Source organism: Trachemys scripta, unplaced genomic scaffold (assembly GCF_013100865.1).
Source record: "Trachemys scripta elegans isolate TJP31775 unplaced genomic scaffold, CAS_Tse_1.0 scaffold_81, whole genome shotgun sequence".
Classification (NCBI taxonomy): domain Eukaryota; kingdom Metazoa; phylum Chordata; order Testudines; family Emydidae; genus Trachemys; species Trachemys scripta.
In genome coordinates this window covers 12,381-36,491 of record NW_023260567.1, presented here as the reverse complement: position 1 = coordinate 36,491, position 24,111 = coordinate 12,381, and the positions used below count along the sequence as shown (strand labels likewise).

At 56.0% G+C, this 24,111-nt stretch overlaps 2 protein-coding genes across 7 annotated transcripts in view; one reads left to right on the top strand and one right to left on the bottom strand.

Moving 5' to 3' along the window:
- The first annotated feature begins 844 nt into the window (after positions 1-844).
- LOC117870641 (ubiquitin-conjugating enzyme E2 Q1) lies at positions 845-14,419 on the top strand. Its single transcript, XM_034757848.1, has 13 exons — positions 845-1,145; positions 3,925-4,029; positions 4,360-4,464; positions 5,347-5,397; positions 8,679-8,819; positions 9,477-9,561; positions 10,132-10,192; positions 10,741-10,831; positions 10,927-10,985; positions 11,501-11,549; positions 12,322-12,417; positions 12,930-12,996; positions 13,984-14,419. The coding sequence occupies exons 1-13, from the start codon at positions 870-872 to the stop codon at positions 14,013-14,015; spliced, it is 1,218 nt and encodes a 405-aa protein (XP_034613739.1). The 5' UTR covers positions 845-869; the 3' UTR covers positions 14,016-14,419.
- A 2,410-nt stretch (positions 14,420-16,829) lies between these two features.
- The window catches only part of LOC117870643 (tudor domain-containing protein 10-like), an 18,828-nt gene continuing 11,546 nt past the window's right edge, over positions 16,830-24,111 (bottom strand). For all 6 annotated transcript variants that reach the window (XM_034757851.1, XM_034757854.1, XM_034757852.1 and 3 more), the window contains 6 exons: positions 22,925-23,006; positions 22,200-22,347; positions 21,457-21,602; positions 20,245-20,399; positions 17,530-17,600; positions 16,830-17,157 (listed from right to left, as the gene is read on the bottom strand). In XM_034757851.1, the coding sequence (XP_034613742.1) occupies positions 17,089-17,157; positions 17,530-17,600; positions 20,245-20,399; positions 21,457-21,602; positions 22,200-22,347; positions 22,925-23,006 (671 nt within the window). In that variant the 3' untranslated portion in view covers positions 16,830-17,088. The remainder of the gene's footprint in view (positions 17,158-17,529; positions 17,601-20,244; positions 20,400-21,456; positions 21,603-22,199; positions 22,348-22,924; positions 23,007-24,111) is intronic.

The window sequence follows — 24,111 nt, the reverse complement described above, 5'->3', positions numbered from 1 at the left end:
GGCAGAGACCCCCGGGGACTCGGGGTCTCTGCCCCGAGTCCCCGGGGGTCTCTGCCCCGTGGCTGCCGGGCCCGGGGGGTCTCTGCCCCGTGTCCCCGGGGGTCTCTGCCCCGTGGCTGCCGGGCCCAGGGGTCTCTGCCCCGAGTCCCCGGGGGTCTCTGCCCCGTGGCTGCCGGGCCTGGGGGTCTCTGCCCCGAGTCCCCGGGGGTCTCTGCCCCGTGGCTGCCGGGCCTGGGGGTCTCTGCCCCGAGTCCCCGGGGGTCTCTGCCCCGTGGCTGCCGGGCCTGGGGGTCTCTGCCCCGTGTCCCGGGGGGTCCCTGAGTTACCCTCACCGGCCACCCGCTGTCCCAGGACTGGTTTGGGGCTGGGCGGGCACCCCCCATGGGACACCCCAGGAGCCTGCCCAGCTGGGGGTCACGTGGCTGCAGCCCCCCCCGTATTCCCCCCTTGACCCTGTGCCCTGAGCGCCCCCCTCCGGCCGGGGCCGGGCAATGCACAGTGACCCCCCCCCCATTGGTGGGTCCTCTGCGCCTGCGCCGCGTGAACCAGGGCGTAGGGCTGGGGCCACTTCCGGCCAGGGTGCACATACTGGAGCGCTCACTTCCGGCCCCGTTGAGTTGGATCGTGGCGTCACTTCCTCTGCCAGGCTGAGGCGCTAAACGTCATTTCCTCTGCGGCTGCAGCTCCTCCCAGCGGCTGGGCTGTAGGGGAGGGGCCACTTCCGGTGACTAGAACCCGCCTCCTGGCGCGCTGGCTGGTGGGAAGGGGAGGGGACACTTCCGGGTAGCGGGGCCCGTCCCGGCCGCCATCTTGGGCCGGCTCCTGGCGCCGAGGCGGGGTCGGCGGGGCCCGGGTCCCTCCATGGGAAGATGCAGCGGGCGGGGGCGGAGGAGGCGGCGGGGTCGCAGGCGGCGGCGGGGCCCGGGCGGAGCGGGGGCGGCGCGGCCTCCCCCGGGCGGCTCCTGAGGCGGGAGCTGCGGCTGCTCGAGTCCATCTTCCACCGGGGCCACGAGCGGTTCCGCATCGGCAGCGCCTGCCCCGACGAGATCAGCTGCGAGTTCGTGCCCGGGCCGGGGGCGCGCGCCGGGGGGTCCGGGAGCCGGGGCCCGCCGCCGGGGCCCGTCCGCATCCACTGCAACATCACGGTGAGGGGCGGGGCCGCGCGGGCCGGGGGGGGGGGCTCCCCCCCCCCCCCCCCCCCGTCTATGGGGCGGGGCGGGACCGGGACCGGGCCTGGCTCCGGCCGCCCGCCGCCTCCTCCGCAGCACGGCCCGGCCCGGCCCGGCCCGGGGGGTTACAAGCGCCCCCTTCCCGCCGCCGGGCCCCAGCACTCGGCTCTGCGCCCGGCGCCCTCGGCGTGTCCGCCCCGCAGCGCCGAGCCCAGAGCCCGGAACAGCCGCGGAGCCCTTCCCCTGTGGGACAGCGCCCTGCCCGGCGGGCGGGCTCCAGCCCGGGCGGGAATGGCTACACGGCTCCTGGAGGGCTAAGTCTATGAATGGCTATTAGCCAGGACGGGTAAGGAATGGTGTCCCTAGCCTCTGTCTGTCAGAGGGTGGAGATGGATGGCAGGAGAGAGATCACTTGATCATTGCCTGTTAGGTTCACTCCCTGGGGCACCTGGCATTGGCCACTGTCGGTAGACGGGATACTGGGCTAGATGGACCTTTGGTCTGACCCAGTCCGGCCGTTCTCGTGTTCAGACCTGTTGGGTGAGCCCAGTCACTTGCCCTTGGCTCTGAGATTCGCAGCCACAGGTGTGGTTTTTTGCAGTGTAGATGTTCCCTTTGAGAGGCAAAGTTCAGTCCAACCTGCCCTTCAGTTCCTCCTTGCTGGGAACCCCAGGAGGTAAAGGGCTGTGTAGCAATGCTCAGAGGAGCCCCTACCTTCAGCGCTCTATTCATCCTCACTAAAATGCTAGTTATAATCTCTTCCCCTAGCACTCTCTGGGATGAGCAAGAATGGGCTGGGTGTTTACATTGAAAACGAAATGACCCATCTTAGTCCCCTTTTCAACATGGAGGTAGCTGATCTGAAATGCAAACGCCTACACGCTGCCTCAAAAGGTGCTGCCGGGTTTCTGAGCAGAGAGGCGCTAGAGCAGGGGCAATACACATGGAGGGAGAGATGTGCATGGTGTTCCTGTGAATAAATCTCTCCGACCAGGTGGGATTAACTTCTGGATTAGACCCCGAAGTGTCTGCCCTTTAGACATTCCACTGTAGGAGCTGCTGTATGCAGCTGGGGCAGGCTAAGCTGGGGCTTGTCTGAGGTGAGGTTACAGCGCTAGAGATGAGCGGTTTGCTCCTCAGCCCCTGACTGCATGTTCATTTCCAGTGGCTAATGACACAAAGCTGCCTCAAGATGCTGTAACCCACTTCACATGTTATGCTGTGTTAGTGAAGGGGGCTCACAGATGAGCTGTTCCAACCATTGTCTCTATGGTGCTGGGAATATCATTCAGAACCCCAGATGCCACTTGCCTCCTGGGCTCATTCAGATCTGACAGCTGGGGAATGTGGCACCCCTGTTTTTGACCTTGTCCACTGGGAGGAATTTGGATGATGGCAGACTTGTGCCTGGTGAAACATCCTTATCCTGCTTCAGAGCTTCTGCTCTTTGCTTTCATGGGGAGGATGGCAGCAAGATTGCACTGCACACACCGAAGCCAGAAGGTCACCGGGCATAACTTTGAAATGGTAAACGGCAGTCTAGAGCAGCCTGCAGTGCAGTACGCACAGACCTTGGTGCAGAGTGCAAGTTGGGCTGGTGTGTAAACAGGGTCTGACGGCAGGCTTACCTAGTATTGCTGCAGGCTCTGAATTGGATTGCCCCTGAGGTTGCAGGAGAAGGATCGTGTTGGCCTGTTGTGATCGGACAGTTGCAGAAGTGAAACTGGCCAAGGTGATTCTTGGGTCTGTCTCCCTTCTGGGGGTCCCAGTGGGAATTCTGCTGGGTAGAACTGTGTGCATGTCTTTGCCCCCGCAGGGTTTCCAATATTATCCTGTGTCTCAGGACACGTAACTGCTGCAAACATTTAGTTCAGGGCAAACCTCTCTGCTCCCCATCCATGCACAAGGTGTCTGCCCAGGATGTTTGCATGCAGCTCCGAATGAGGAATTGTTGTTGAAAACACTGGTTTGGCTGTGTTTGAAATGAAATCTCAAATAAGGACTTGATCTTTCTGGTGCACATGAGACTCCTGGCTCTGCCGGGGCTGGATTTAACAGGACTCTGTTATGGATAAAAAGCAAAGGCTGCAAGTTCCCTTTCAGGGAGCATCTGAGCATGTGCAATAAGAACATTAGCACGCTGCAGGGGGCTGTGGAGTTGGTGGACCATGTGTTGCAGCAGCCTCATTGACACAGACCTATTTCTTGTACCTAGGTATTGGAGCCTGCACTCCCTTGCCCCTATTCCCATGATGTGAGTTCGGGATGATTTTCCAGAGGGCTTGTTTAAAAAGAAGATACATTACCAAGTGCCATCAGCAGAATGCAGGACAGAGAGGGCCTGCCCTTAAGGGGCTGACAGGCATTGGTCTGCGTAGGATGGGAGTGTAGGATTTCGTGCCCTCTCCGTAGGCAGTAGTGTGAAGTGACATAGACTTTGCACCTTTCTTTCTCTCGCCTCCCCATCTGGCAGAGCTTGCAGGTTGGAAGGAGTGTAGCAGCACAGAATTGACACAGATTAGTGTCATCAGAGCTATTGTTTGTTTTGTCTCCATCCGGGATTAATCCGGAGGGTGGAGTGCATTTGCCTGGACGCTGCCCTGCTGAGCTGTGTGTTTGTGAGGGAGGAGAGACAGGACTGCAGCTTGCTGCCCCGGTCAGAGGGATACTCGCTCTGACACCCTAGGCTGGGTGGGGTCGAGGTGCACTCTGTAACAACAATGGCCCAAACATCACCTTTTTCCCTGTTCTCTAGGAGTCTTACCCGGCTGTTCCCCCAATCTGGTCTGTGGAGTCGGATGATCCAAACCTGGCAGCTATCCTGGAGAGGCTGGTGGAAGTCAAGAAAGGAAATACATTGGTGAGGTGGCAAGGTGTGGGGAAGGGCTGGCCGGGGAGAGCTTGAGGAGTACGAGTCCCGTCTGTCTGTGGTTCTCGAGTGTTCTGCCCAGTGTGATTGGAAAGGGGTTTGGAGAGTGGAGCTGAGCAGTTCAGGCTTGTCCAGCTAGTGCTCTTCCCTTACGTGGGATGTGGCTTGGTTGCTGGCTGCAGCCTGCCCTGGTGCAGAGCAGAAGCTGTGTTCAGCAAGGAGCTTCTCCCATGACTCCCTAGGTATCTGAGTTGCACGCAGTGGAGAGAGTGGCGGTGCCAGGGGCTGCTTAACACTGCTTGTCTGTCTCCTTCCTGGCAGCTTTTGCAGCACCTGAAGCGGATAATCTCCGACCTGTGCAAACTCTACAACCTTCCCCAGCACCCAGATGTCGAGATGTTGGACCAGCCTCTGCCAGCAGAACAGGTAACGGGCCTAAGACAAGCTGCTCCGACCTTGGCCTGGGGGAAAAGTCTGCTGAGAAGATGGCTTTTGTGCAGCTTGGTACTGCAATGCCGCTTCTCCCATGTGCCCAGCCCAAGCTGGCACTGTGTGTGTCGGGGGATTCTGTGGAGCTAGATCTGGGGGTGCCCTCCAAAAGGGGTCTGTTTTCCAGGGTTGTGGCTTTGCTTGCTCTCCTGGAGCATGGCAGATGGACTAGTACCTGTTTTCGCCCAAGTGCTGCTTGCCTAGTGCTCAGCAATGCCCTACATCTGGTGCACCTCTTGTAACATACAGAGATGCAGCGCTGCATGGGTCCTTTTCCGCCCAGTCTCTGGGTGGGAGTCTGTGGAATTGAAGGTGGATGCGTTTAGCTTCCCTATCTGAGACGAGTACGTTATCTTGGCAGTGCTGGCCAGCTTTGGTGAGCCAGGTTGCCTGTGCAGTGCTGGTACAGCCCCGACTTGGTTGTCTGCCCTCTCTGGATATGTATGCCAGTGTGTCAGATGTTGCCCACTGGGCTTTCTCTGATTACTGCCCCCAACTTAACCCTTCACCTCTGAGGCAGCCATTCTAGAAGGAACAGCCTGTACAAAGTTTCTAGCTTCACTTTAGTTTTCAGATGAATGCTCAGTGTCAATCCTCATCCAAGCTTCCCTGGAAGCATTGTAGGGGATTCCAATGAGGTACAGAATTGCATAGGCCCCTGTCGGTGAGCTTTGCCTGCTGGCAGCTTCCTAGCGGAGATGCTGCTTGTCAGCACAGACTGTCTGGGTAGCGGTCACTCGGCTGGCTAGCTCCTCCCTGCAGAATGACAGCGACTCCACAGGGGCCATTCTGATCCTTGTCTCTGTCCTGCTCCCGTAGAGCACCCAGGAAGAGGTGTCCTCGGAGGATGAAGATGAGGAGATGCCAGAGGTGAGTGCAGGGGGGATGCGGGAGAAGTTCACGCCATATCCGGCAGTGGGGAGAGCACTGCAGTGAAGTGTGTCAGGAAAGGAGCTGAGGCAGATTAGCCCGAGCAGCAGTTGTCAGATTCAAACCTGGCTTGTTTCTATTCAAAGCATGAGCAGCTCCTTATACCCACCAGGTTGGGATCCGTCACGGAGCACGTTTGCTCAGCCCTGGCAGGGGGTCATCGGGTCTGCTTTACTGAAAGCCTTAAGGAAATGCTACTGCTGCTGTCCTCTGCATTTGGTTGATATAAGAGGCCCTTGTTATCAAGACTTGCCATTGCCGGGAGGGTGGGAAGGGATTGAGCTGGGAATGGGATCCTTTGGCTTGCTGCTTTGTCTGTTTGTACTGCAGTTCTCCAGGGCCTGAAATTTACCAGCTAAGCTCTTTGAGCTCCTTGGCGTGGAGTTTTGAGTTGCCATTGCTGGCATGGAAATCGCATAATGGAAATCTGACTCCTGGAGAGAGAGGATTAGGCAGGCTTGTGAAGTGTGCAAGCAAGAGACTTGGCCAGGAGGTGAGAGGCGGCCATATTTCAGCGCAGGCTTTGCTGTAACTCCCGTAGGCTTTAGCTGTTGGTTTGTGCACTCAAGGCCTTTCCAAGGGGATGGAATAAACCTGACTCTCCATGGTGATGTTTCCTAAGATGCCTCTGGCTAGGATATGGGTGTGCAAGGTTCATACAGCTCTTCACATCCATTCCAGCAGAACCTGGGGGGCAGTCACAGCCCTATACAGTTAGTGGGGGTGTGCAGTGTAGGGATTTTAGTGAAGATGAGACCCTGTTGGATCAGGGATAGGCTCGTCCCCTGAGAGAGGATGTTGTGCATTAACCTGATATGCGAGGTCACATACAGTATGTGTAAACGCGCCCACTTTCCCAGCCTGCCTGCGATGTATGCACTCCCCCACGCTGCACTGAGCTGGACCTGTCGGTGGTGAATGGACCCTTGAGAACTGGGTGGTTACTAGCGGTAACTAGAGTCCCCTGGTTTTTACAAATGTGAAATAATCTAATAAAATGAAAAACCTCACCCTGCAGTTCCGGCTCCATCCCCCAAGGCTGGGCCCATCTCCTCACTCCAGGCATTGCAGCTGTTCAGGGTTGCAGTGCAACTCAGGTTTGGCCCCGCCGTCCTCCTATTGTGACAATGCGGGGTAGCTGGGCCAAATTTGAGTGAGTGGTGCTGTGACCCCGTCACAACGTCGCTCTCAAATCTGGCCTGGCCACCGCTGTCACCCCTCCTCCCACTGTCGTCATCTGGGGCCAAACTGAAGTGATGCTGTGACCCTTGTGCCTGGAGTGGGGAACTGGGCCCAGCCCTGTGGGACAGGAATCACCACGGTCGGGCGAGTGCAGGTCAGGCTCACTCTCTGAGCCCCTGGGGCAGGACCAGACCCCAGGGGAAGAGTGGGTGGAAATGGATAAAATGCAATGAAAAAATCCTTTCCCGTGGTCCTAGTGATAAGACTAGTCCAGCTGCGTCTTGGGACCAAACTCTGACCCCTATCCTGGGCCCCGGGGCTTCCATCAATGTGCCGTGGCCAGGATCACCCTAGGGTGCTGTGCAGGTTAATCCTGTTTGGAGGGGTTTCCTAGGCAAAGCCCTTCCCAAAACGCATGGTTTCTCCGGAATAGCAACAGGTGCCCTGGAGAGCGGCGACAGCAAGGTGCTCCCTCGCAACTCCATCGGGGTTCTGCACCTAGCCAGGGGTTGGTGGAGTCGGCACTTAGCTTTGTGTGAGGGACACAGCATCTCTCCTGAGTGACGAGAGCCATCAGTGCCTCAGCGCAAGCGCGGTCTGCGGATGCACTGGGTGTAACGCAGGCGCTGGGGAATGGGGCTTCTGACCATGCTCCGTGGGGGCTGAGGAGCCAGCATGCTTGGGCTCTGTGGATAGTGTTTCATGTCCCACTCAACAACCTTCTCTGGCCAGCTGACTGCGGAGGGCGGGAAGGGGGCTTCAGAGCTGGGGGTGATCTGAAAGCCCCTCCAAAAGTACCCTGAAATATGGTACAACTTCCAGAGAAAAGGGCCCTGAGCGGCGCTGGGTTTCACATACACAAAGGCCCTGGGAATCTGCCCTAGGTCCCTTCCACGCTCTTGGTGACCAGAGCGGTCGTCTCCACGTATTGAGACAGCTCCGTTTGCTTTCCCCCTTCACGAGCAAAGGCTCAGCAGAGCTACCGAACCTTGCAGTTCGGTGAGGCATGTTGGGAGATGTACACAAGGGGATAGTGGCTAATTCTAAGAAGAGCTGGACTTGGCAGCGGAGCAGCCGGTAAACAAGGAGCTGTATGTGTCCACTTTAAACATGGAGAGGAAACATGCCCGAGGGGAGCAGATTGACGAGCTGGGGGAGTTCACCTGGGGTCCGCTCAGAAACCTGCTTAACTTTGGGTCTGGGTTTCCTCTTTCAGAAATCTGCAGCCACCGCCCAGGGGGGTCCCCTGATGGAGCAAGGGAGCAGGGACAGAGTTGGGAGGGGAAGACGCAGGGTGGCTGGTTGATGGATACACAGATTCTCATGTGGCAGCAGAGCCACGGAGGCTAGTAATGACTGGATGTGGGATTTCACCTTTGAACAAGCTGCAGCCAGTTCCCTGGGGGGGGTGGGCTGGGGCTGGGGGAGCGACAGCGGCTACAGAGCCTCAGTATTTCTCTTACTCTGGAGATGAGAATTTCTCGGCGTCCCTTTGTTGAAATCAGAGGGTGAGTTTGCGTGTGCACTCCAGGGACAGACTGCGTCCGCTCTGGGATCCTCGGGCATGCACTAGAGGCAAAGACCCGTCTTTACTCGTGCTTGCCTGAGTGCAGCGCCAGCTCGGAGCTGGAGCAGTGCCCGGGTGTCACGCAGCTGGGTGGCTTCAGGGCAGTGGAGTTTGCAGCTCCTGGCTGCTCTTTACCCACTTGCCCTGGAGGCAGAGCATTGCAGGATGGGCTGGGGGCCATTCCAGGCAGTTTCCTGATCTCCAGAGGAGTGCGCTGGACTCGGGTATTGGAATTTCCCATCCCAGAGCTCAGACCTGACTTCGCTCTGCCCCACGCTGGCTGCCGACACCACAGGCCTAGCAGGATCTTGTGACTGCTCTGCCCGTGTTGGGAAAGGAGTTGCTGAGAATTTCCACTGAGGGAGCCTGGGAGCCTGGAGTGCCCCTGAGAGCCGGCCCTGCACTGCAGGTGCTCGGATCAGTGAGGAGTGGAGCTGGGTGTCTGGTGTGAGATCTTTCTTCTCCTGCCCAGGACACCGAGGACTTGGATCACTACGAGATGAAAGAGGAGGAGCCAGTCGACGGGAAGAAGACAGAGGACGACGGCATCGGGAAGGAAAACCTGGCCATTTTAGAGAAAATCAAACAGAACCAGAGGCAAGATTACTTAAATGTACGTGTCACTAGGAGGGGGGAGGGGCTGGGGAGCAGAGGGGGCCAAGGGATACCCCGTGGAGCTGCTGCACCGCTTGGAAGAGCAGTGCCCTAGCCCATGCCAGTCCCCGTCTGCTGCAATGTTCTAGCTCCTTATTGCACAGAGATCCTCGGGTGACTCCGGTTTCCATGGAGGGATCTGCAGTTGCTCACGACGCTTGTCGTCTGCACGGCTACACATGCCCAGTAGCTCTGTAGCAAACGTGCTGTCTCCAGCGAAGGATGCAGGGAGAATCCGGAGTCCAAGTGAAGACCACTGAGCTTGGGTGGCTTATCCAAAGGAATCTGGTTCGCTTCCCTCTAATGCTGCTGGAATCAAGTGCAGCCGCTTCTCCTTCCCCTTGCTGGGCTTGTCTTCACTGAGCTCCTCTGAGGCTCTCCGCCTGCCTCCTAACCCAGAGGATCTGAATGCCTGGTGCAGGGGTGGCTGCTCCCTGGAAGACTGGAGATCTGCAGTGCGGAGGAGGGGGCTGCAGCGTATGGCACTAATCCACCTGGGCCAAATCTCCCAGGGTAGGAGTTCTGGCTCAGGCCTTGGCACCGGTAGTAATGACTGTAGCGAGACCAGTGTAACAATGTGATTGCCTCCCCGTCCCTCTTCCCGACCCCCTCGCAGGGCGCAGTGTCTGGCTCTGTACAGGCCACTGACCGGCTAATGAAGGAGCTCAGGGATATTTACCGATCACCAAGTTTCAAGGGCGGTAAGTGGTGACTAGCTCTGACCTGAGTGCTGGGGGGACCTGCCTTAATCTGATTGCTTGTGTCATGGTCATGCCAACCTGTACCTAATGGCCAGGGAGAGCTGGTCTGTTAAGCAGGCCACTTCCCTTCCCTATGTCCTAATGGAACGGGCTCCCCAGAGCCGTGTTGGGGGTTCAGAGGCGCTGGAGCTGGACCAGTGAGAATACTGTCTGTGTTAGAGGGGAACGAGGAGCTTGTGCTGAGAGGGAGGGCCTCTGAGTTGGTACTTGCTTCCCTGAAGTCTCTAGCTGGTGTGATGGCCCTTTCGCTGTGTGCACTGGTGGCGGTAGGGGAATGACTGTCCCTCGCCCCGAAGCCCCAAGACTCTGGGGAGGGGCAGTCAGTTGCCGGTGCCCGTGGGGACGGCCTGCCGAGACAAGGGCGCTCCCTGCGCAGTGCGGATCCCTGCCAGGTTGCGCTCATGCCTTGTCCCAAGGTGACTTGGATCCAGAGGGCCGCTGCTCAGATCCTTGTCTGAACGGCAGCTGCTGTCTCTGGTGGTGCTGACGTGTCCTTTCTCTGCTCTGCAGGAAACTATGCAGTTGAACTAGTGAGCGACAGCCTGTACGATTGGAACGTCAAACTCCTGAAGTAGGTGGCCTGGCTCAGGAGGTCTGTTGGCAGGGCTTGGGGTGGCTGGGCCCCGCTACCTAGAGCGTGTGTGTACGGGGAGAGGAGGTGGGAGCTAGTGACTAGAGCAGGAGGTGATGCTTGGCAGACCTGAGCTGTGCGCCAGACTCTGCCAGAGACTCGCATGCCCTGCCCAGTCTGTGCCTCGGTTTCCCCTGTGCTTCGAGGGAGCTTTGGAGCTATTTGCTGTTTCTGGAGCTTTGGCATGGGTGCGCCCCCCCCCCCCCCCCCCATGCAGCCACTCCTTGCCTAGGGCCAGGCATGCTTCCCTTGGAAGCTGTGGGCTCTCACGCCATGCTCATGCGGGGGGGCCTTCCCTCTCCTCCCCTGGTGCATGATCCTGCTCTTGCCTGGGGAGCGAGGGGCTGGGTTGCGAACTTGAATCCCTTAGTGTTTGTGTTCCAGTCAGAAGGCTTGGGGTCAGCCAGGTGCGATTGCCCTGGGCTCCTGTGGGCAGTGCAGAGTGCTGCCTGCCCTGGGCTCTGACCCCACGGGCTCTTCCCTTGCAGGGTTGACGAGGATAGCGCTTTGCACAACGATCTCCAGATCCTCAAAGAGAAAGAAGGGATGGACTTCATCCTCCTAAACTTCTCCTTTAAAGTAAGGCCTGCAGCCCCCGGTCCCTTCCCACGCCCCTCTGCCCTGCTGGAGCTCCCACTGTGGTTCTCAACAGCCCTGTGTCTCTCTCCTTGCAGGATAACTTTCCTTTCGACCCACCGTTCGTAAGGGTTGTGTCCCCTGTGCTCTCGGGGGGGTAAGTGACTGTTCAAATCAGTGCGCTCGTCACCAAGTGCTTTGGCCGCGGCAGTCCCTTGTCCCGTACCTAGGGAGCTGCCGCAGGGGCGCGGTTAGGTCTCTGCAGAGAATGGTGGTTCCTCTGGGCTTGGCTGGGGGCGGGTGGGGATGGATCATCTCCATATCTCTTTGGTCCAAGTCCCCTCTCGGGGTCTGCCAAGAGTGAGGTGACGCTCTGACTCCACTAGGTCAGTGGTCATCTCACCGGTGTGGTGTAGGTGCAAGAGAGGGGAAGGTGACTGTGGCCTTTCCTGGGGGAGAGCAGGGCCCTGGCATGGGGGTGTGACTGGAGGGGATGGAGGTGGAAGGGGACGGAGACCTGCTCAGCTGCTGTCTTTATAGCAGCTCACTGGTGTTTCCGTAGAACTGCGATCTCCCTTGGACGGGGAGCAATGACTAGTTACCTCAGGCTGTAGGGGGAGGGACTAGGCATTGCTGCAGGAGATTGGTATGATTGTCCTCTTCCCTCCCAAGGTACGTTCTGGGGGGAGGTGCCATCTGCATGGAGCTGCTTACAAAGCAGGTGAGTGTCGGCGGCTGCATTGTGGGAAGGCCTGTGCGCTCAAAGGTGGCCAGCGTGTGGCCTGGGCACCTGTTACTTAAGGCATGTGAGTGGCACTGGTGCTGGGAGCCCTGCTGGGGTCTGAAAATCCTGCCGCTAGCGTTAACGTTCATGCACAGCTCGGACTCCTCGAGTGCCTGGCGTTACGGGGCTTCCCTGTTTTGTACAGTGCTGCTGCCTTTATTTTGGGGGAGGGAGAAAACATTTGCTTCCAGGATATGGCAAAACGTTCAGTTGGTGGGCGACACAGTGCCAAGCTGCAGGGGAATCCACCATAGCCCAGTGCAGTGTTCTTCAGGCAGGGAGGGCTTGAAGATTGCGAGGTGTTGAAACTTTCACCGCAGTCTTAAGCAAAGCAAATCTCTCCTCTTCTCCCCCCCGCTTTGAGTTAGTGTTCCATCAGCCTCAGAGAACGCACCCCAGTTCTCTAGGGCTCGCACTGCTCCTGTTCGTTTCACTTTTCTAGCCCAGGCTGGAGGGTAATGAACATGTCCCCCTCTGAACAAGGGGTGAGCAGCCTGCAGAGATTGACACACACTGGTGCAGCCCGAGGGGTGGGGGGGGGGCAGGCTGCTGATCCTTGAATAGCCGTACCCCAGCATTGCTGGATGGACCCCTCAGCAGAGCCCAGCTGAGAGAAGCCAGCTCCTGCCCGTCAGGACAGGCCTGGCTGCTGTCTGGTCACCGGGAGGGCAGGTTCCCGCCAGTCTCACTGTTTCCCCTTGTTTTGCAGGGCTGGAGCAGTGCCTATTCTATTGAATCAGTGATCATGCAGATCAGTGCCACGCTGGTGAAAGGGAAAGCGAGGGTGCAGTTTGGAGCCAATAAAGTAAGGCCCTGGTCTGGAGCAGCAGGGGAGAAGGGAGTGTTTGAGACCTTTGCAGTGTTTCAGCATCCTCTACTCTGTGGATGCAGTTTAAAGCCAAGATTCCCAGGTGCCTTAAATACTTGAGCTGCCGTTTCCTTGGCTGATGTGATGAATCAGAAATGCCAGCAGTGTGCTTTGTCCGGGGCTGCGGGACGGAGCCAGTAATCCCAGCGCGAGGCCCCTGTGCTGTCATGCCACCCACCTGCGTCTCAGCACCCTCAGAAAAGCTGACAGGGCTTGGGGTGATGCGCTGCATTCTCGGTACAGCTCTAGAGTGGGGGCTGGCGACCCTGTGCAGATAGGATCAGTCACCAGCAGCTCTGAGCGTCTGCAGCCTTAGGTGCTGGTCCCAGAAATGGGTGTGAAGTGACTTGGGGTGGGACACGCCATGGTGCGGGCCTGGTGCAGCTGGTTTAACTGATACCCGTTGTGTAGTGCACGGACCTGACTGTCCCTCTGGCTTCCCCTTGCAGAATCAGTACAGCCTGACGCGAGCACAGCAGTCCTACAAGTCCCTGGTTCAGATCCATGAGAAGAATGGTAAGGCCTCCGGGGTGGGGGTGTGGGGGGGGTCTGTCCTCCCTTACCATGGGGCTCCTGCAGGGGGCAGCATGTTGAACCTGGCTGTGCTCACCTCGGAATCACTGCTGGAGAGCAGAGTGACCGAGTGGGCTGCAGCCAGTGTCCCCAGCTCCTGCTTGGACCTCGCTGCAAAAGCCGCCTCTTGCCCTGTGGGAAGGACCCTTAGCTCACTGCAGAGACCGCATGTAAGGGCCGTGCAGGGGAGATGGTGTAGCTGCTCAGCAGGACGTCTGGCCCTGTTCAAACGTCCCTGTGCCTGGCTTCACGAAGTCTGATTCCATAAGGATTTACCCATCTTAGCCACACGGACGCTAGCAGTGGGGCGCAGCAGGACTGTGTAGAGCAAACCCAGCTGGTCTCTGAAGGAGTGCAGCAGCTCCAGGGAGCTGAATGTGTAATGCCTTACTTGGCCTGAGACCGAGATGAGTTACTACCTACACGGGTCTCTCCTGTTTGCTGAAACTAGCTGTCTCTTCCTCCTTGGCGTCCCAAATTCAGGTGCACCGGGCACGTTACGGGGTGGGTTAAATTTGTCCTGTCGGTGCTGGTACCCAGCTAATTAAACCGTGTAACACTCCAAGCTAAAACCACCTCTGCTAGCAAAGCAGTGGCTGGGTGATGCTTGGCCTGGCTGTCCTGGGCGGCTTGTGGCCCGGCAGAGCTAGACCAGATATTGCATGTGAAGCGTTAACCTGCTAGAGACGGAGAGTATTTTCCTGCCTGTGTGTGCAGCGTGCACCCCTTGCAGAGCTTCAGGAAGCTGTAGTATGGGCAGAACCTACAGTCAAGGCTGGGACGGGGGAGGAGAGAGTCTCCCCCCCGTCTGCCATCACAGAGCTGCAGGGTCTCACATGTGAGGCACTTGTCACATGGAAGGAGTCTGGTGGGACTGTTCTGGGGAGTCTGAGACTTGTCCCTCCCATGGAGTCTTTGCTCTTGTTTCAGGCTGGTACACACCACCCAAGGAAGACGGCTAGCATTGACAGTTGGCTGGGCTCTGCAGGACCAACTGGTTACTTCTGAATGCTCTACTTGGCCCATAAAATGCCCCTGTGGCTCCCTCCGGGGATGATAGCTCTGCCTGTTTGCAGGACAGTAACGGCTGTTGTAAACTCGATGGGAAAAACTGTGTAAGCAGTTGGACTGACGTGAAACTCTTGCTGGACCCTCGCGAGCAGGCGTCCTTATTAAAACAACTCTTGAGCCTCTTGTATCGCTGGAAACTTTCGACTCCGCTCCAGTCTAGAGCATCCTCCTCACCTATGCTACGGATTTAATTTATTTTCTTATTTCATGTACACTGCTTTTTTTGGTTACAGTGTATGATGGATGTGTATGGAAAATGTATCTTTGGAGAAAAATTACAGTTTGTTAATTTGAAGATGCTGGTCTGACTCTCTTTTTTTTCTCAAGTCACTGCTGAGCTGAGTTCTACGCTGCGGCCGCAACATACTGCTCTGAGCCCCCAGGCAAACTGTCTTCGGCGTGGCCCCTGGCCAGCTGTGTGTGGTGGGGGAAGTATGTCTTTCCTCAACTGCCCATGCTTGTGGATGGCCAAAATCTGTGTGAGATCAACCCTTCTGAAATCCCCCCAGGAGCCCTGACTTCCATGCTGAGAGAGGTGGTTCGCTTGCTAATCTGCTAAATCAAGAACAGATTTTCCTTCAAGAAACCACAAAGTTTCTCACTTCTGGAGAACAGAGGCTAAAGTATGTGCTCACCCTGCTGTGGGTGAGTGGTTTGTATGTGCTCTGGGGGAGGAGGGGCTGTCAGAAGCACCACACTTGCTCGCCTGTGAGATGTTGCCCAACTCTCTAACCTGTTCTCGTTTTGTCTCTGCCAGGGCTGCTGCTCAGTAAGACACGGGTGAGCAAAGCACTTCTCATGCAGGGAGACACAAGTTCCCACTAACCTGGCTAACAGCTGGGCCAGTTGTTCTGCACTCCCTATAGCGGTAACAGACCAGCTCTACCTCCTAAATTAGTGAGGCAGAGTTACTGGGTGAGTGGAGGATGGGCTGAAAAGGCAACCCTGTTTATAGCCCCCCCCCCCCCCCAAATCCTGGGGGTGCTGATGAACTGAGCATGGCAGCTGGGCTCTGTCCTGTTGCCTCTGACTCAGTTTCCGAAGAGGTATATGACTCTGCCCGTTTTACCTTTGCTGGCAGTTAACTACGTGAACTCAGCCCTCTGGAACTGCTGAGTACAGCTGGGCACCATGCTGTGAACCCTCTGGCTATGGGCCATGAGACCAGCACCTCAGGGCAGGCAGATCATCCCACATCTGCCTCCTGTGAGGTTCCTGCGTAGCTGCTGCTGGCAGCTAACTGTGGTAGATGGCCCACAGGTCACATCCAATGTGGTACCCATGGGGTAAACTGTCCCCTGCTGCTCTCCTGAGGGACAGTGTTGGACAGAATACTCCCTGCTCATCCCCTTGTTCACTTCCTGTTCCCATCTTCCATCCCTTAAACTTGGCATGTCAGAGCTGCGCTCGTCCGGGCCTGTCAGCATGTGGCTGCACCACTCATGCCATAAAGCCAGACTGTCAGTCTGAACTTACTCAAATAGAAGCTACTAGACCTCAAAGGCACTCAGAAGATGCCCATTCTCTTACCCAGCAGCCCTTCTACTTTTCACTGTCAACTGTGCATCAGGGCTCTGGAATTACATGGACTGTCTCACTGCCTGCTTGTAGGCCAGTTCTGTTCACTAAATAAAAGGAGAGTGTCACTCACGAGGGTCCATGGTGTTTTCCTTACTAATGTTAGGAGAGTTCCTCTCCCCCCTTTGAACAATGGTAAAATACTCAGCTGAAGGATCACAGAGGTAAGACTGCAGGGCAGTGATGTGCCATCAACCACACACTGGATAATGCTGCCAAGCCACTTCATACTAGAGATACTGAGTGCATTTCCCTCAAGCCCTAGCCAAAATAAGATTTCCCCTGGGATTAGAGCTTTAAACTCAGTAGATAACTGGCTAGAGCACCTCACTGAAATGTTCTACCCAGCTGCAAAGCAGAGTTCACAGCCATCCAGGATAGCATTTGTGCCAGCCTCATGCAGGGGTTATACAGCTTTCTTTTGCCTTTCAGAAAAAGGGATTCTACTAGTCAGGTTCACCATCCTGGGAGGCTACTGGGGGAGAATCTCTGGTTTCACAACTGCCAGCCCTGCCCACTGACTTTCACTGGTGAAATTAAGCTTGACAACTTCTGATCTAAACCTGGGGCCAGGTGGGAACCTGAGGCCCTTTTACTTTAAACAAGCTTCTTGAGCTAGCTTCATTCTTTCACCCAAAGGACCAGACCAACTTTCCTCTGAGCCACTTAGCAACCAAGCCCCCAAACCAGGCACGAGGGGCAGACCTGAGTTATCCAGAGCCCTCCCTGTTTGTTTCTTCCCCCTTCAAAAACAAACCAACCTCTGCCCTTAGCAGTTCAGTCACTCTTAAAACCTGAGTATTTGGACCCTGTCCATGGTCTGTCAAAGTAACAAAGTGGGGATTTGTACGATCCTTTACCCAAAGGAGCTTGTGGGCACAGCCTGCCCCAAGCCAGTGGCTGAAGGCTCGAGTCCTGCTGAAGAAAGGGCTGCAGGGCCTTGTCCTTATAGCACTGAGGGAACAACCTTCCTTCTGTCTCTTAAAGCTGCCAGGGCATGTGCTGGTCTAAAGAGGTGATTTGTGCAGCGGACAGGCACTCTGAACAGAACCACACCTAGCCTCAGCATGCCTGTAAACACATCTGCTAGCTGAGACAGCGTTATTGGGACTTGCCAAGCCAGGACAGGCCTTTCCAGGGTCCATTTAATAGTTAGGTGCCAGAGGGACAGTTACCAGCTCCCTCACAATTTTACAGGAAAAAATCAAAACGAGATATCCCCTTTTAGCTATCACTAAACCTGGAGAAATAAGAGATGCCCCCTCCCCCCAATCACACCACTGCAGCTAGTTAATAAGGCTGGTTCAGGTTGAAGACGACTTTTCCAAGGTCCAGCAGTTCTCTGCCCCCTCCTGCTTTGGGCAGCTAGAGGCAGGGGACTTCAGCTCAGAGCTCCTGAGGGTCCCCAGCTTCCTCTTCCTCCTCGGCGCAGAAGGTGAATGTCAGGATGTGAGGCTGGCACAAGGCAAGTGGGGCAGAGTTAGCCGGTCTCTCCCACCATTTCCAAATCCCTCTACAAAGCTGCCAGAGGCCTGCCTCCCTCTCCCTCCCCCTCCCGTTCCAGGGAAGCTGGTGTAGGATGGGTAAAGATCTCACAGAGGTGTGGGAAGGAGCCCCAGGGGAACTGGTCACTGCTGTACACACACCAGAAAGCTGGCGTGGGTATGTACATTGGGTGTGAATGTCTCTAAACACTGGCCCAATGAAATATGACCCCAGGGATGTGATGACAGACAGGACCAATGGTCCTGTGCATCTTGGAGGACAGCATCCTCTCAAACAACACACGAGCCTTTCACACACCCCAAGTGCTCAGGGCTACGTTACCTCCAGGCGAGACGGGCCAACCACCTTCCCTTGCAGGATTTGCCGGATCATGGGTCTTGCAGAGACCATCTCTAAAAGACAAAGAGGGTTCAGTCAGGTTCTGCCCTGCATCAGACGGAGGAACACAGGATAGTAACTCAGCACTTTAAACAGCCAAGAGATTCCAGAGTTTACAGGGAGCTGGCAGGTCGGTCCTGTGTATAGGCTGCGGGCCCGGGAGGTGGGAGACCCGGGGTTAAGGCCCAGCTCCCTGTGACTTAATTCTCCACCCGTAAAATGCAGACATGGTACCCATCCCAGGGACCTTGTGAGGATACAAAGACAGGCAAATAGAAACCAGCGCTTCTGTTTCCAAGCGTGCTGTGGCAGATCCCATTAACGAGGTGGTATTTTAATCAGAGGCATTAACTAGTGATGGCAGGGCGAGGGATGCAAACCAGCAGGAAATGAGAATTCCCAGAAAAGCCAGTACAAGGTGGGCTTCCCATAACACCCAACCCACACTAGGAGCTGACCTGCTCTGAGGAGCAGCAAACATTTTACGGGAAATTGGGAGTTTGTGATAAGTCATCACTAGGCAGCAACCCAGCAGCAGGAGTGAGAAAGGAGAAAAAGGCATCAAAGACCTTCAGGGTAAGATAAGATCTACTATGTTCCTGGAAAAGCGGGTGAATGTTTTGCCACTGGGGCTGTAAGTATTCAAAGCAGAGAAAGCCACAGTGCTTTTACAGCTGCAGAGCGTTCTTCCAGCCCTGGTTTGCACCTCCACATTGGGAATTGGGGGATTTATACTGAAAATACTGTTTTTTTAGTATCAGAGGGGTAGCCGTGTTAGTCTGAATCTGTAAAAAGCAACAGAGGGTCCTGTGGCACCTTTAAGACTAACAGAAGTATTGGGAGCATAAGCTTTTGTGGGTAAGAACCTCACTTCTTCAGATGCAAGTAATGGAAATCTCCAGAGGCAGGTATAAATCAGTCTGGAGCTAACGAGGTTAGTTCAATCAGGGAGGGTGAGGTGCTCTGCTAGTAGTTGAGGTGTGAACACCAAGGGAGGAGAAACTGCTTCTGTAGTTGGATAGCCATTCACAGTCTTTGTTTAATCCTGATCTGATGGTGTAAAAATGTGCAAATGAACTGGAGCTCAGCACTTTCTCTTTGGACTCTGGTCCTGAAGTTTTTTTGCTGTAAGATGGCTACCTTTACATCTGCTATTGTGTGGCCAGGGAGGTTGAAGTGTTCTCAACAGCTTCCACCCCACCATCAACCTCAGCCTGGACCAATCTACATGGGAGGTCCACTTCCTAGACACCACAGTACAAATAAGCGATGGCCACGTTACCACCACCCTATACCGAAAACCCACCGACCGCTACGCCTACCTTCATGCCTCCAGCTTCCACCCCGGACACACCACACGATCCATCGTCTACAGCCAAGCGCTGAGGTACAACCGCATTTGCTCCAACCCCTCAGACAGAGACCAAACACCTACAAGATCTTCACCAAGCATTCTCAAAACTACGATACCCACACAAGGAAATATAGAAACAAATCAACAGAGCCAGACATGTACCCAGAAGCCTCCTGCTACAAGACAGGCCCAAAAAAGAAACCAACAGAACTCCACTGGCCATCACCTACAGTCCTCAGCTTAAACCTCTCCAACGCATCATCAGTGATCTACAACCCATCCTGGACAATGATCCCTCACTTTCACAGACCTTGGGAGTCAGGCCAGTCCTCGCCCACAGACAACCCACCAACCTTAAGCATATTCTCACCAGCAACCACACACCGCACCATAACAACTCTAACTCAGGAACCAGCCCATGCAACAAACCTCGATGCCAACTCTGCCCACATATCTACACCAGCAACACCATCACTGGACCTAACCAGATCAGCTACAACATCACCGGCTCATTCACCTGCACGTCCACTAATGTTATATATGCCATCATATGCCAGCAATGCCCCTCTGCTATGTACATTGGCCAAACTGGACAGTCACTACGCAAGAGGATAAATGGACACAAGTCAGATATCAGGAATGGCAATATACAAAAACCTGTAGGAGAACACTTCAACCTCCCTGGCCACACAATAGCAGATGTAAAGGTAGCCATCTTACAGCAAAAAAACTTCAGGACCAGAGTCCAAAGAGAAACTGCTGAGCTTCAGTTCATTTGCAAATTTGACACCATCAGATCAGGATTAAACAAAGACTGTGAATGGCTATCCAACTACAGAAGCAGTTTCTCCTCCCTTGGTGTTCACACCTCAACTGCTAGCAGAGCACCTCACCCTCCCTGATTGAACTAACCTCGTTATCTCCACACTGATTTATACCTGCCTCTGGAGATTTCCATTACTTGCATCTGAAGAAGTGAGGTTCTTACCCACGTAAGCTTATGCTCCCAGTACTTCTGTTAGTCTCAAAGGTACCACAGGACCCGCTGTTGTTTTTTTTGTGTAATGGAGAGACAAGAGATTAACCTTGCAGCTGGTCAAATGCAATACACCTACCTGGCCAGCAAGTGACACTGCACAACCAGAAGGTTGTTTCTACCAAACTGAAGTTTAAAATCAGTTACAGACCACAGCTGTTGCCATGGGAGGCTGCAAAGGACCCAACGCCCCAGCTGTGCAAAGCGATCCAGTCAGAGCATCAGTGGGAACGGATCCCTTTGCAACATCAGGGCCTTATGCTAGTACCTTTTTGGAACATGAAGGGCTGGGCCAGCGGTTTTATGTCCCAGAAATCGTCTTCATCCAGCTTCCGCAGTGAGTTCAGAGGGACAGTGGCCGAACGGCCAAAGTCCACAAAGAGAACTACTGCAAGATCTTCCACTTTCTCCAAGACCCAGCACCTGTGAGGGTCAAACAAGAGAACGTGAGCCCAGAAAGAAGCTACAGGACCAGGGTTTAATACAGGGGGAGGTAACCTATGACACGCGTGCCGAAGGGGGCATGCAAGCTGATTTTCAGTGGCACTCGCACTGCCCGGGTCCTGGCCACTGGTCCGGGGGGCTCTGCATTTTAATTTAATTTTAAATTAAGCTTCTTAAAACATTTTAAAAACCTTATTTACTTTACATACAACAATAGTTTAGTTATATTATAGACTTACAGAAAGAGACCTTCTAAAAATGTTAAAATGTATGACTGGCACATGAAACCTTAAATTAGAGTGAATAAATGAAGACTCGGCACCCCACTTCTGAAAGCTTGACGACCCCTGGTTTAATATTTGTCCTGCAAAGAGGAGGGAGAGAGAGGCCAGCTGACTGCCTCAGGGGTTAGGGAATTCTTGTTTGTTTTTTTTAAACAGTGCAGCTTAAAATCTCAGCAAAATGGAGTTTTGACTGCAATATTATCTCCTGCCATCTCAGTAACTCAGACCGGGAGAGCGAAGCCAGGGCAGGCCGGGTCAATACCTGCATGAGAGACTTTCAGGGAAGAAGCCAGGTGAGAAGAGCTAGTTCTGGGCACTCAGCAGGGGGCGCCTTTCACCAGCATAGTGCGAGGTGACACCGTGCGGCTGGTGAACCGCAAAGCTTGGCTAGAGCGACGTGTGCTTTGTTTGAAGGCGGCCGGGGGTTCACCCCAACATGGGACAATCCCCAGCTTGGATAATTGCACTTGCTGAGTTCGACTGCCCCTCTGCCTGGGAATTCCCTGGTCTCAGCAGCGGCCAGGCGGTGCTGGCACAGAGCGGCTGCGGCTCGGTAATGGGGACAGAGGCTCCTGCACGTGGTGAAGGTGCGCTAAGAAACCTGCAGACCAGGAAAGTGCCACATGCCCTCCGTGCACAGTGCGAGGGGAACCGATATCAGCGAATGTCCCCCCCACTCCCCTGCCCCTTTGGCCCCAGCGCTGCCTCTCGCCCAGCCGGTCCATTCTGAGCATGCAGCTTGTTCCCTAAACCTGTTCCACGCCGCGCCGTCGTCCCCCAGAATGCACTCTGCCATGCACCGGGTCCCTCGCTGCACCGCCTGCTTCGGCAGGTAGGGCTGCTTGGATTCCTCTTCCGCCAGCTGGCAGAACAGCCTGTGCATGTTCGAGTGACTTTCCTGCCGAGGAAAGAGCAGAGCACAGCACCCACTCAATCCCACCCCTCACGCCAGGCTGCCAGCGCGACTGCACATCCACCACCACTCACTTGTACTCTGGTGCCAGCCGAGGTTCTCCACTCCCCCCCCCCGCATCCAGCCACTCTGGCTCACTCCCTTTGCAATTCAGCAAATCACGCTTAGCCCCCCGGGGCGTCAGCGGGATTTCAGCATGTCCCTGGCTTGGGAGCGAAGACCCCAGAGCAGAAACCAAACAGGGCAGGGGGAGGGATTGGAACTTGATCCCACGGTGCCTTTTCCTCATTACATTTGAGCCTTGTAAATTCAAAGCGCAGAGTTCCCAGTGTGAAACCGTGCTCAGAAAGGGCATCAATCATCCCGTCCCCGGAAATCAGAACTCCCTGCGGTTCCCTTTGCACGTTTGGCCTTTTCCTCGTGGGCCTACATAATCATTACGCAGACTGCTCATAGACCCCCAGGACGGGCTAGCCCAGAAATACGCGTGTTACAGTCCGACACACGCACCCCAAGAACAAGGCGACCGTCTCACAGGGGCTCCTGTGAAAGGACTCACAGCCCGGCTTTCCCCATGCCTACCTCTGTGAGGTGTATGGCCCAGAAGTACGGGGTCTGTGGCAGAGCATCCGTCACCAGCAGCCCCGCCTCTCCGTGCAGCTTTGCAATGGACACCAACCAGTTCAAATCCTTAAAGCAGTCTTTCAGCATGAGGGCCAAGAAGGAACCCCTGGAGTGGAAACAAACTAGCTTAAGAGGCCAGTCAGCAAAGGGAAGGCTTCTCACGTGGTGCAGCCCTTCGCAAGGTGGGAGAGAGGGTGCGATCTAGCCAACAGAAAGCTTCTCGTCCCTTTCTCTCCAAGGCCCTGCATGCTCATTGACAGGCCTCCAGCAGCGGCTCTGTCTCTCTTCACCCGCCAGCAGATTCGACAGGTGCCAAGCGAAGAGCAGCGGCTGGAATGAATTCGTTCTAAGAGTTCCGAGACGACCGAGTCTGGCAGGGGGAGGAGAGGCCGCGGCACAGGTTGTGGGGTGGGGGGGAATCAGGGGCTAGGTATCCGGGTGGGCGGAGTTATGGCCTTTGAGCTATTGGGGAGGAGGCGAGCGGATTGGTGCACTGGCCTGGCCTGGCGGAGGTCAGAGAACTGAAATCCTCTAACGAGGTTACCAGCAGGATGGAACGTGGCCACCTCGGCCAAGCAGCCAGGACTGAACGAGTGGCAGAGTGAGGAGCATTAAACGTCACAGCGTCGTTATCCCAGAGCCGGTGATGCTGGCAGGTCGGGGTCCCTGGCACTGGGGCTTACCTCATTTCCATGGGAACCGCGTAACAGATCTGCCTCACTGCATCGGGAGGTGCCGGCTGCAGGGTTTGGTTCTCTGCCTTTGCTAGGAGCAGAGGAAGAACAGGAGGGTTTGAGATTTAAACGAGCCCTTTAATTAAAATCCGCCAGACGGGATTTCAGTCGCCTTCCCCTCCTGCTCCGGGAGCTCGCGTGACTGCTGGAGAAGGGGTTTAGAAACCTTACAGCGAGATTTAACCAGAGCAACTGAAACGTGCCCAGCGGCATTGGTCACCCCCAGAACCTCCCCCAAATTAGCTAAGCCAGTCCCTCGTGCGACCGAATTCCCTCGTCTCCAGCAGGCCCACGTGCACCAGTCGCAGCCGCCTTTTCAGGCAGGACAGTTCTGGTGTTTGGAGCCGGTTTGGTGTTTTGGCAGCCACAGGGTGAGCTGCTGACAACAGGGACTAAGGAACACACAGGCGAGCTCCTGCAAAGCCACGAGCCCAGGGGATGTTCCCCTTTGAGACCGGCAGGGGACACTTGGGAATTCGATGAACAGCGAGCAGATCAGGGTACAGGTGGCTGCTGAATTAGAAGCCACTCCAGGTTCCTGGGCCTACCAGCCTGTGCAACCTCCAGTGCCCCTGGGTGTAGGACAGGCCAGCCGACGGGGGGGGGGCAGAGGGGACAACTGACCTTCCTGCCCGCCCTCGCTCAGCACCGCTCCGGGAAGCGTCCGGAAAGTCCCTGCGGCCCTGGGGAGGGGGTCTCCACACACTGCCCCCGTCCTGAGCACCGACTCCACAGCTCCCATTGGCCAGGAACTGCAGCCAATAGGAGCTGTGGGGGCGGTGCCTGTGGGCAGCAGCAAGCGGAGAACCCCTGCCCCCCCCCCCCCCCCCAAGCAGCTGCTGCCAAAGGGTGTGTGGGTTGCTTTCAGGAGCCACCCGAGGTAAGTGTCGACCCCCTGACCTTCTCCTGTACCCCAACCCCCTGCCCCAGCCTAGAGCCCTGCACCCAAATTCCCTCCCAGAGCCCGCACCCCTCCCCCCCCCGCACCCAAACTCCCTCCCAGAGCCTGACCCCGAACCCCCCCGCACCCAAACTCTCTCCCAGAGCCCACACCCCTCCCCACCTCCCACACCCAAACTCCCTCCCAGAGCCTGACCCCAACCCCCCCCCCGCCCCCAAACTCCCCCCCAGAACCC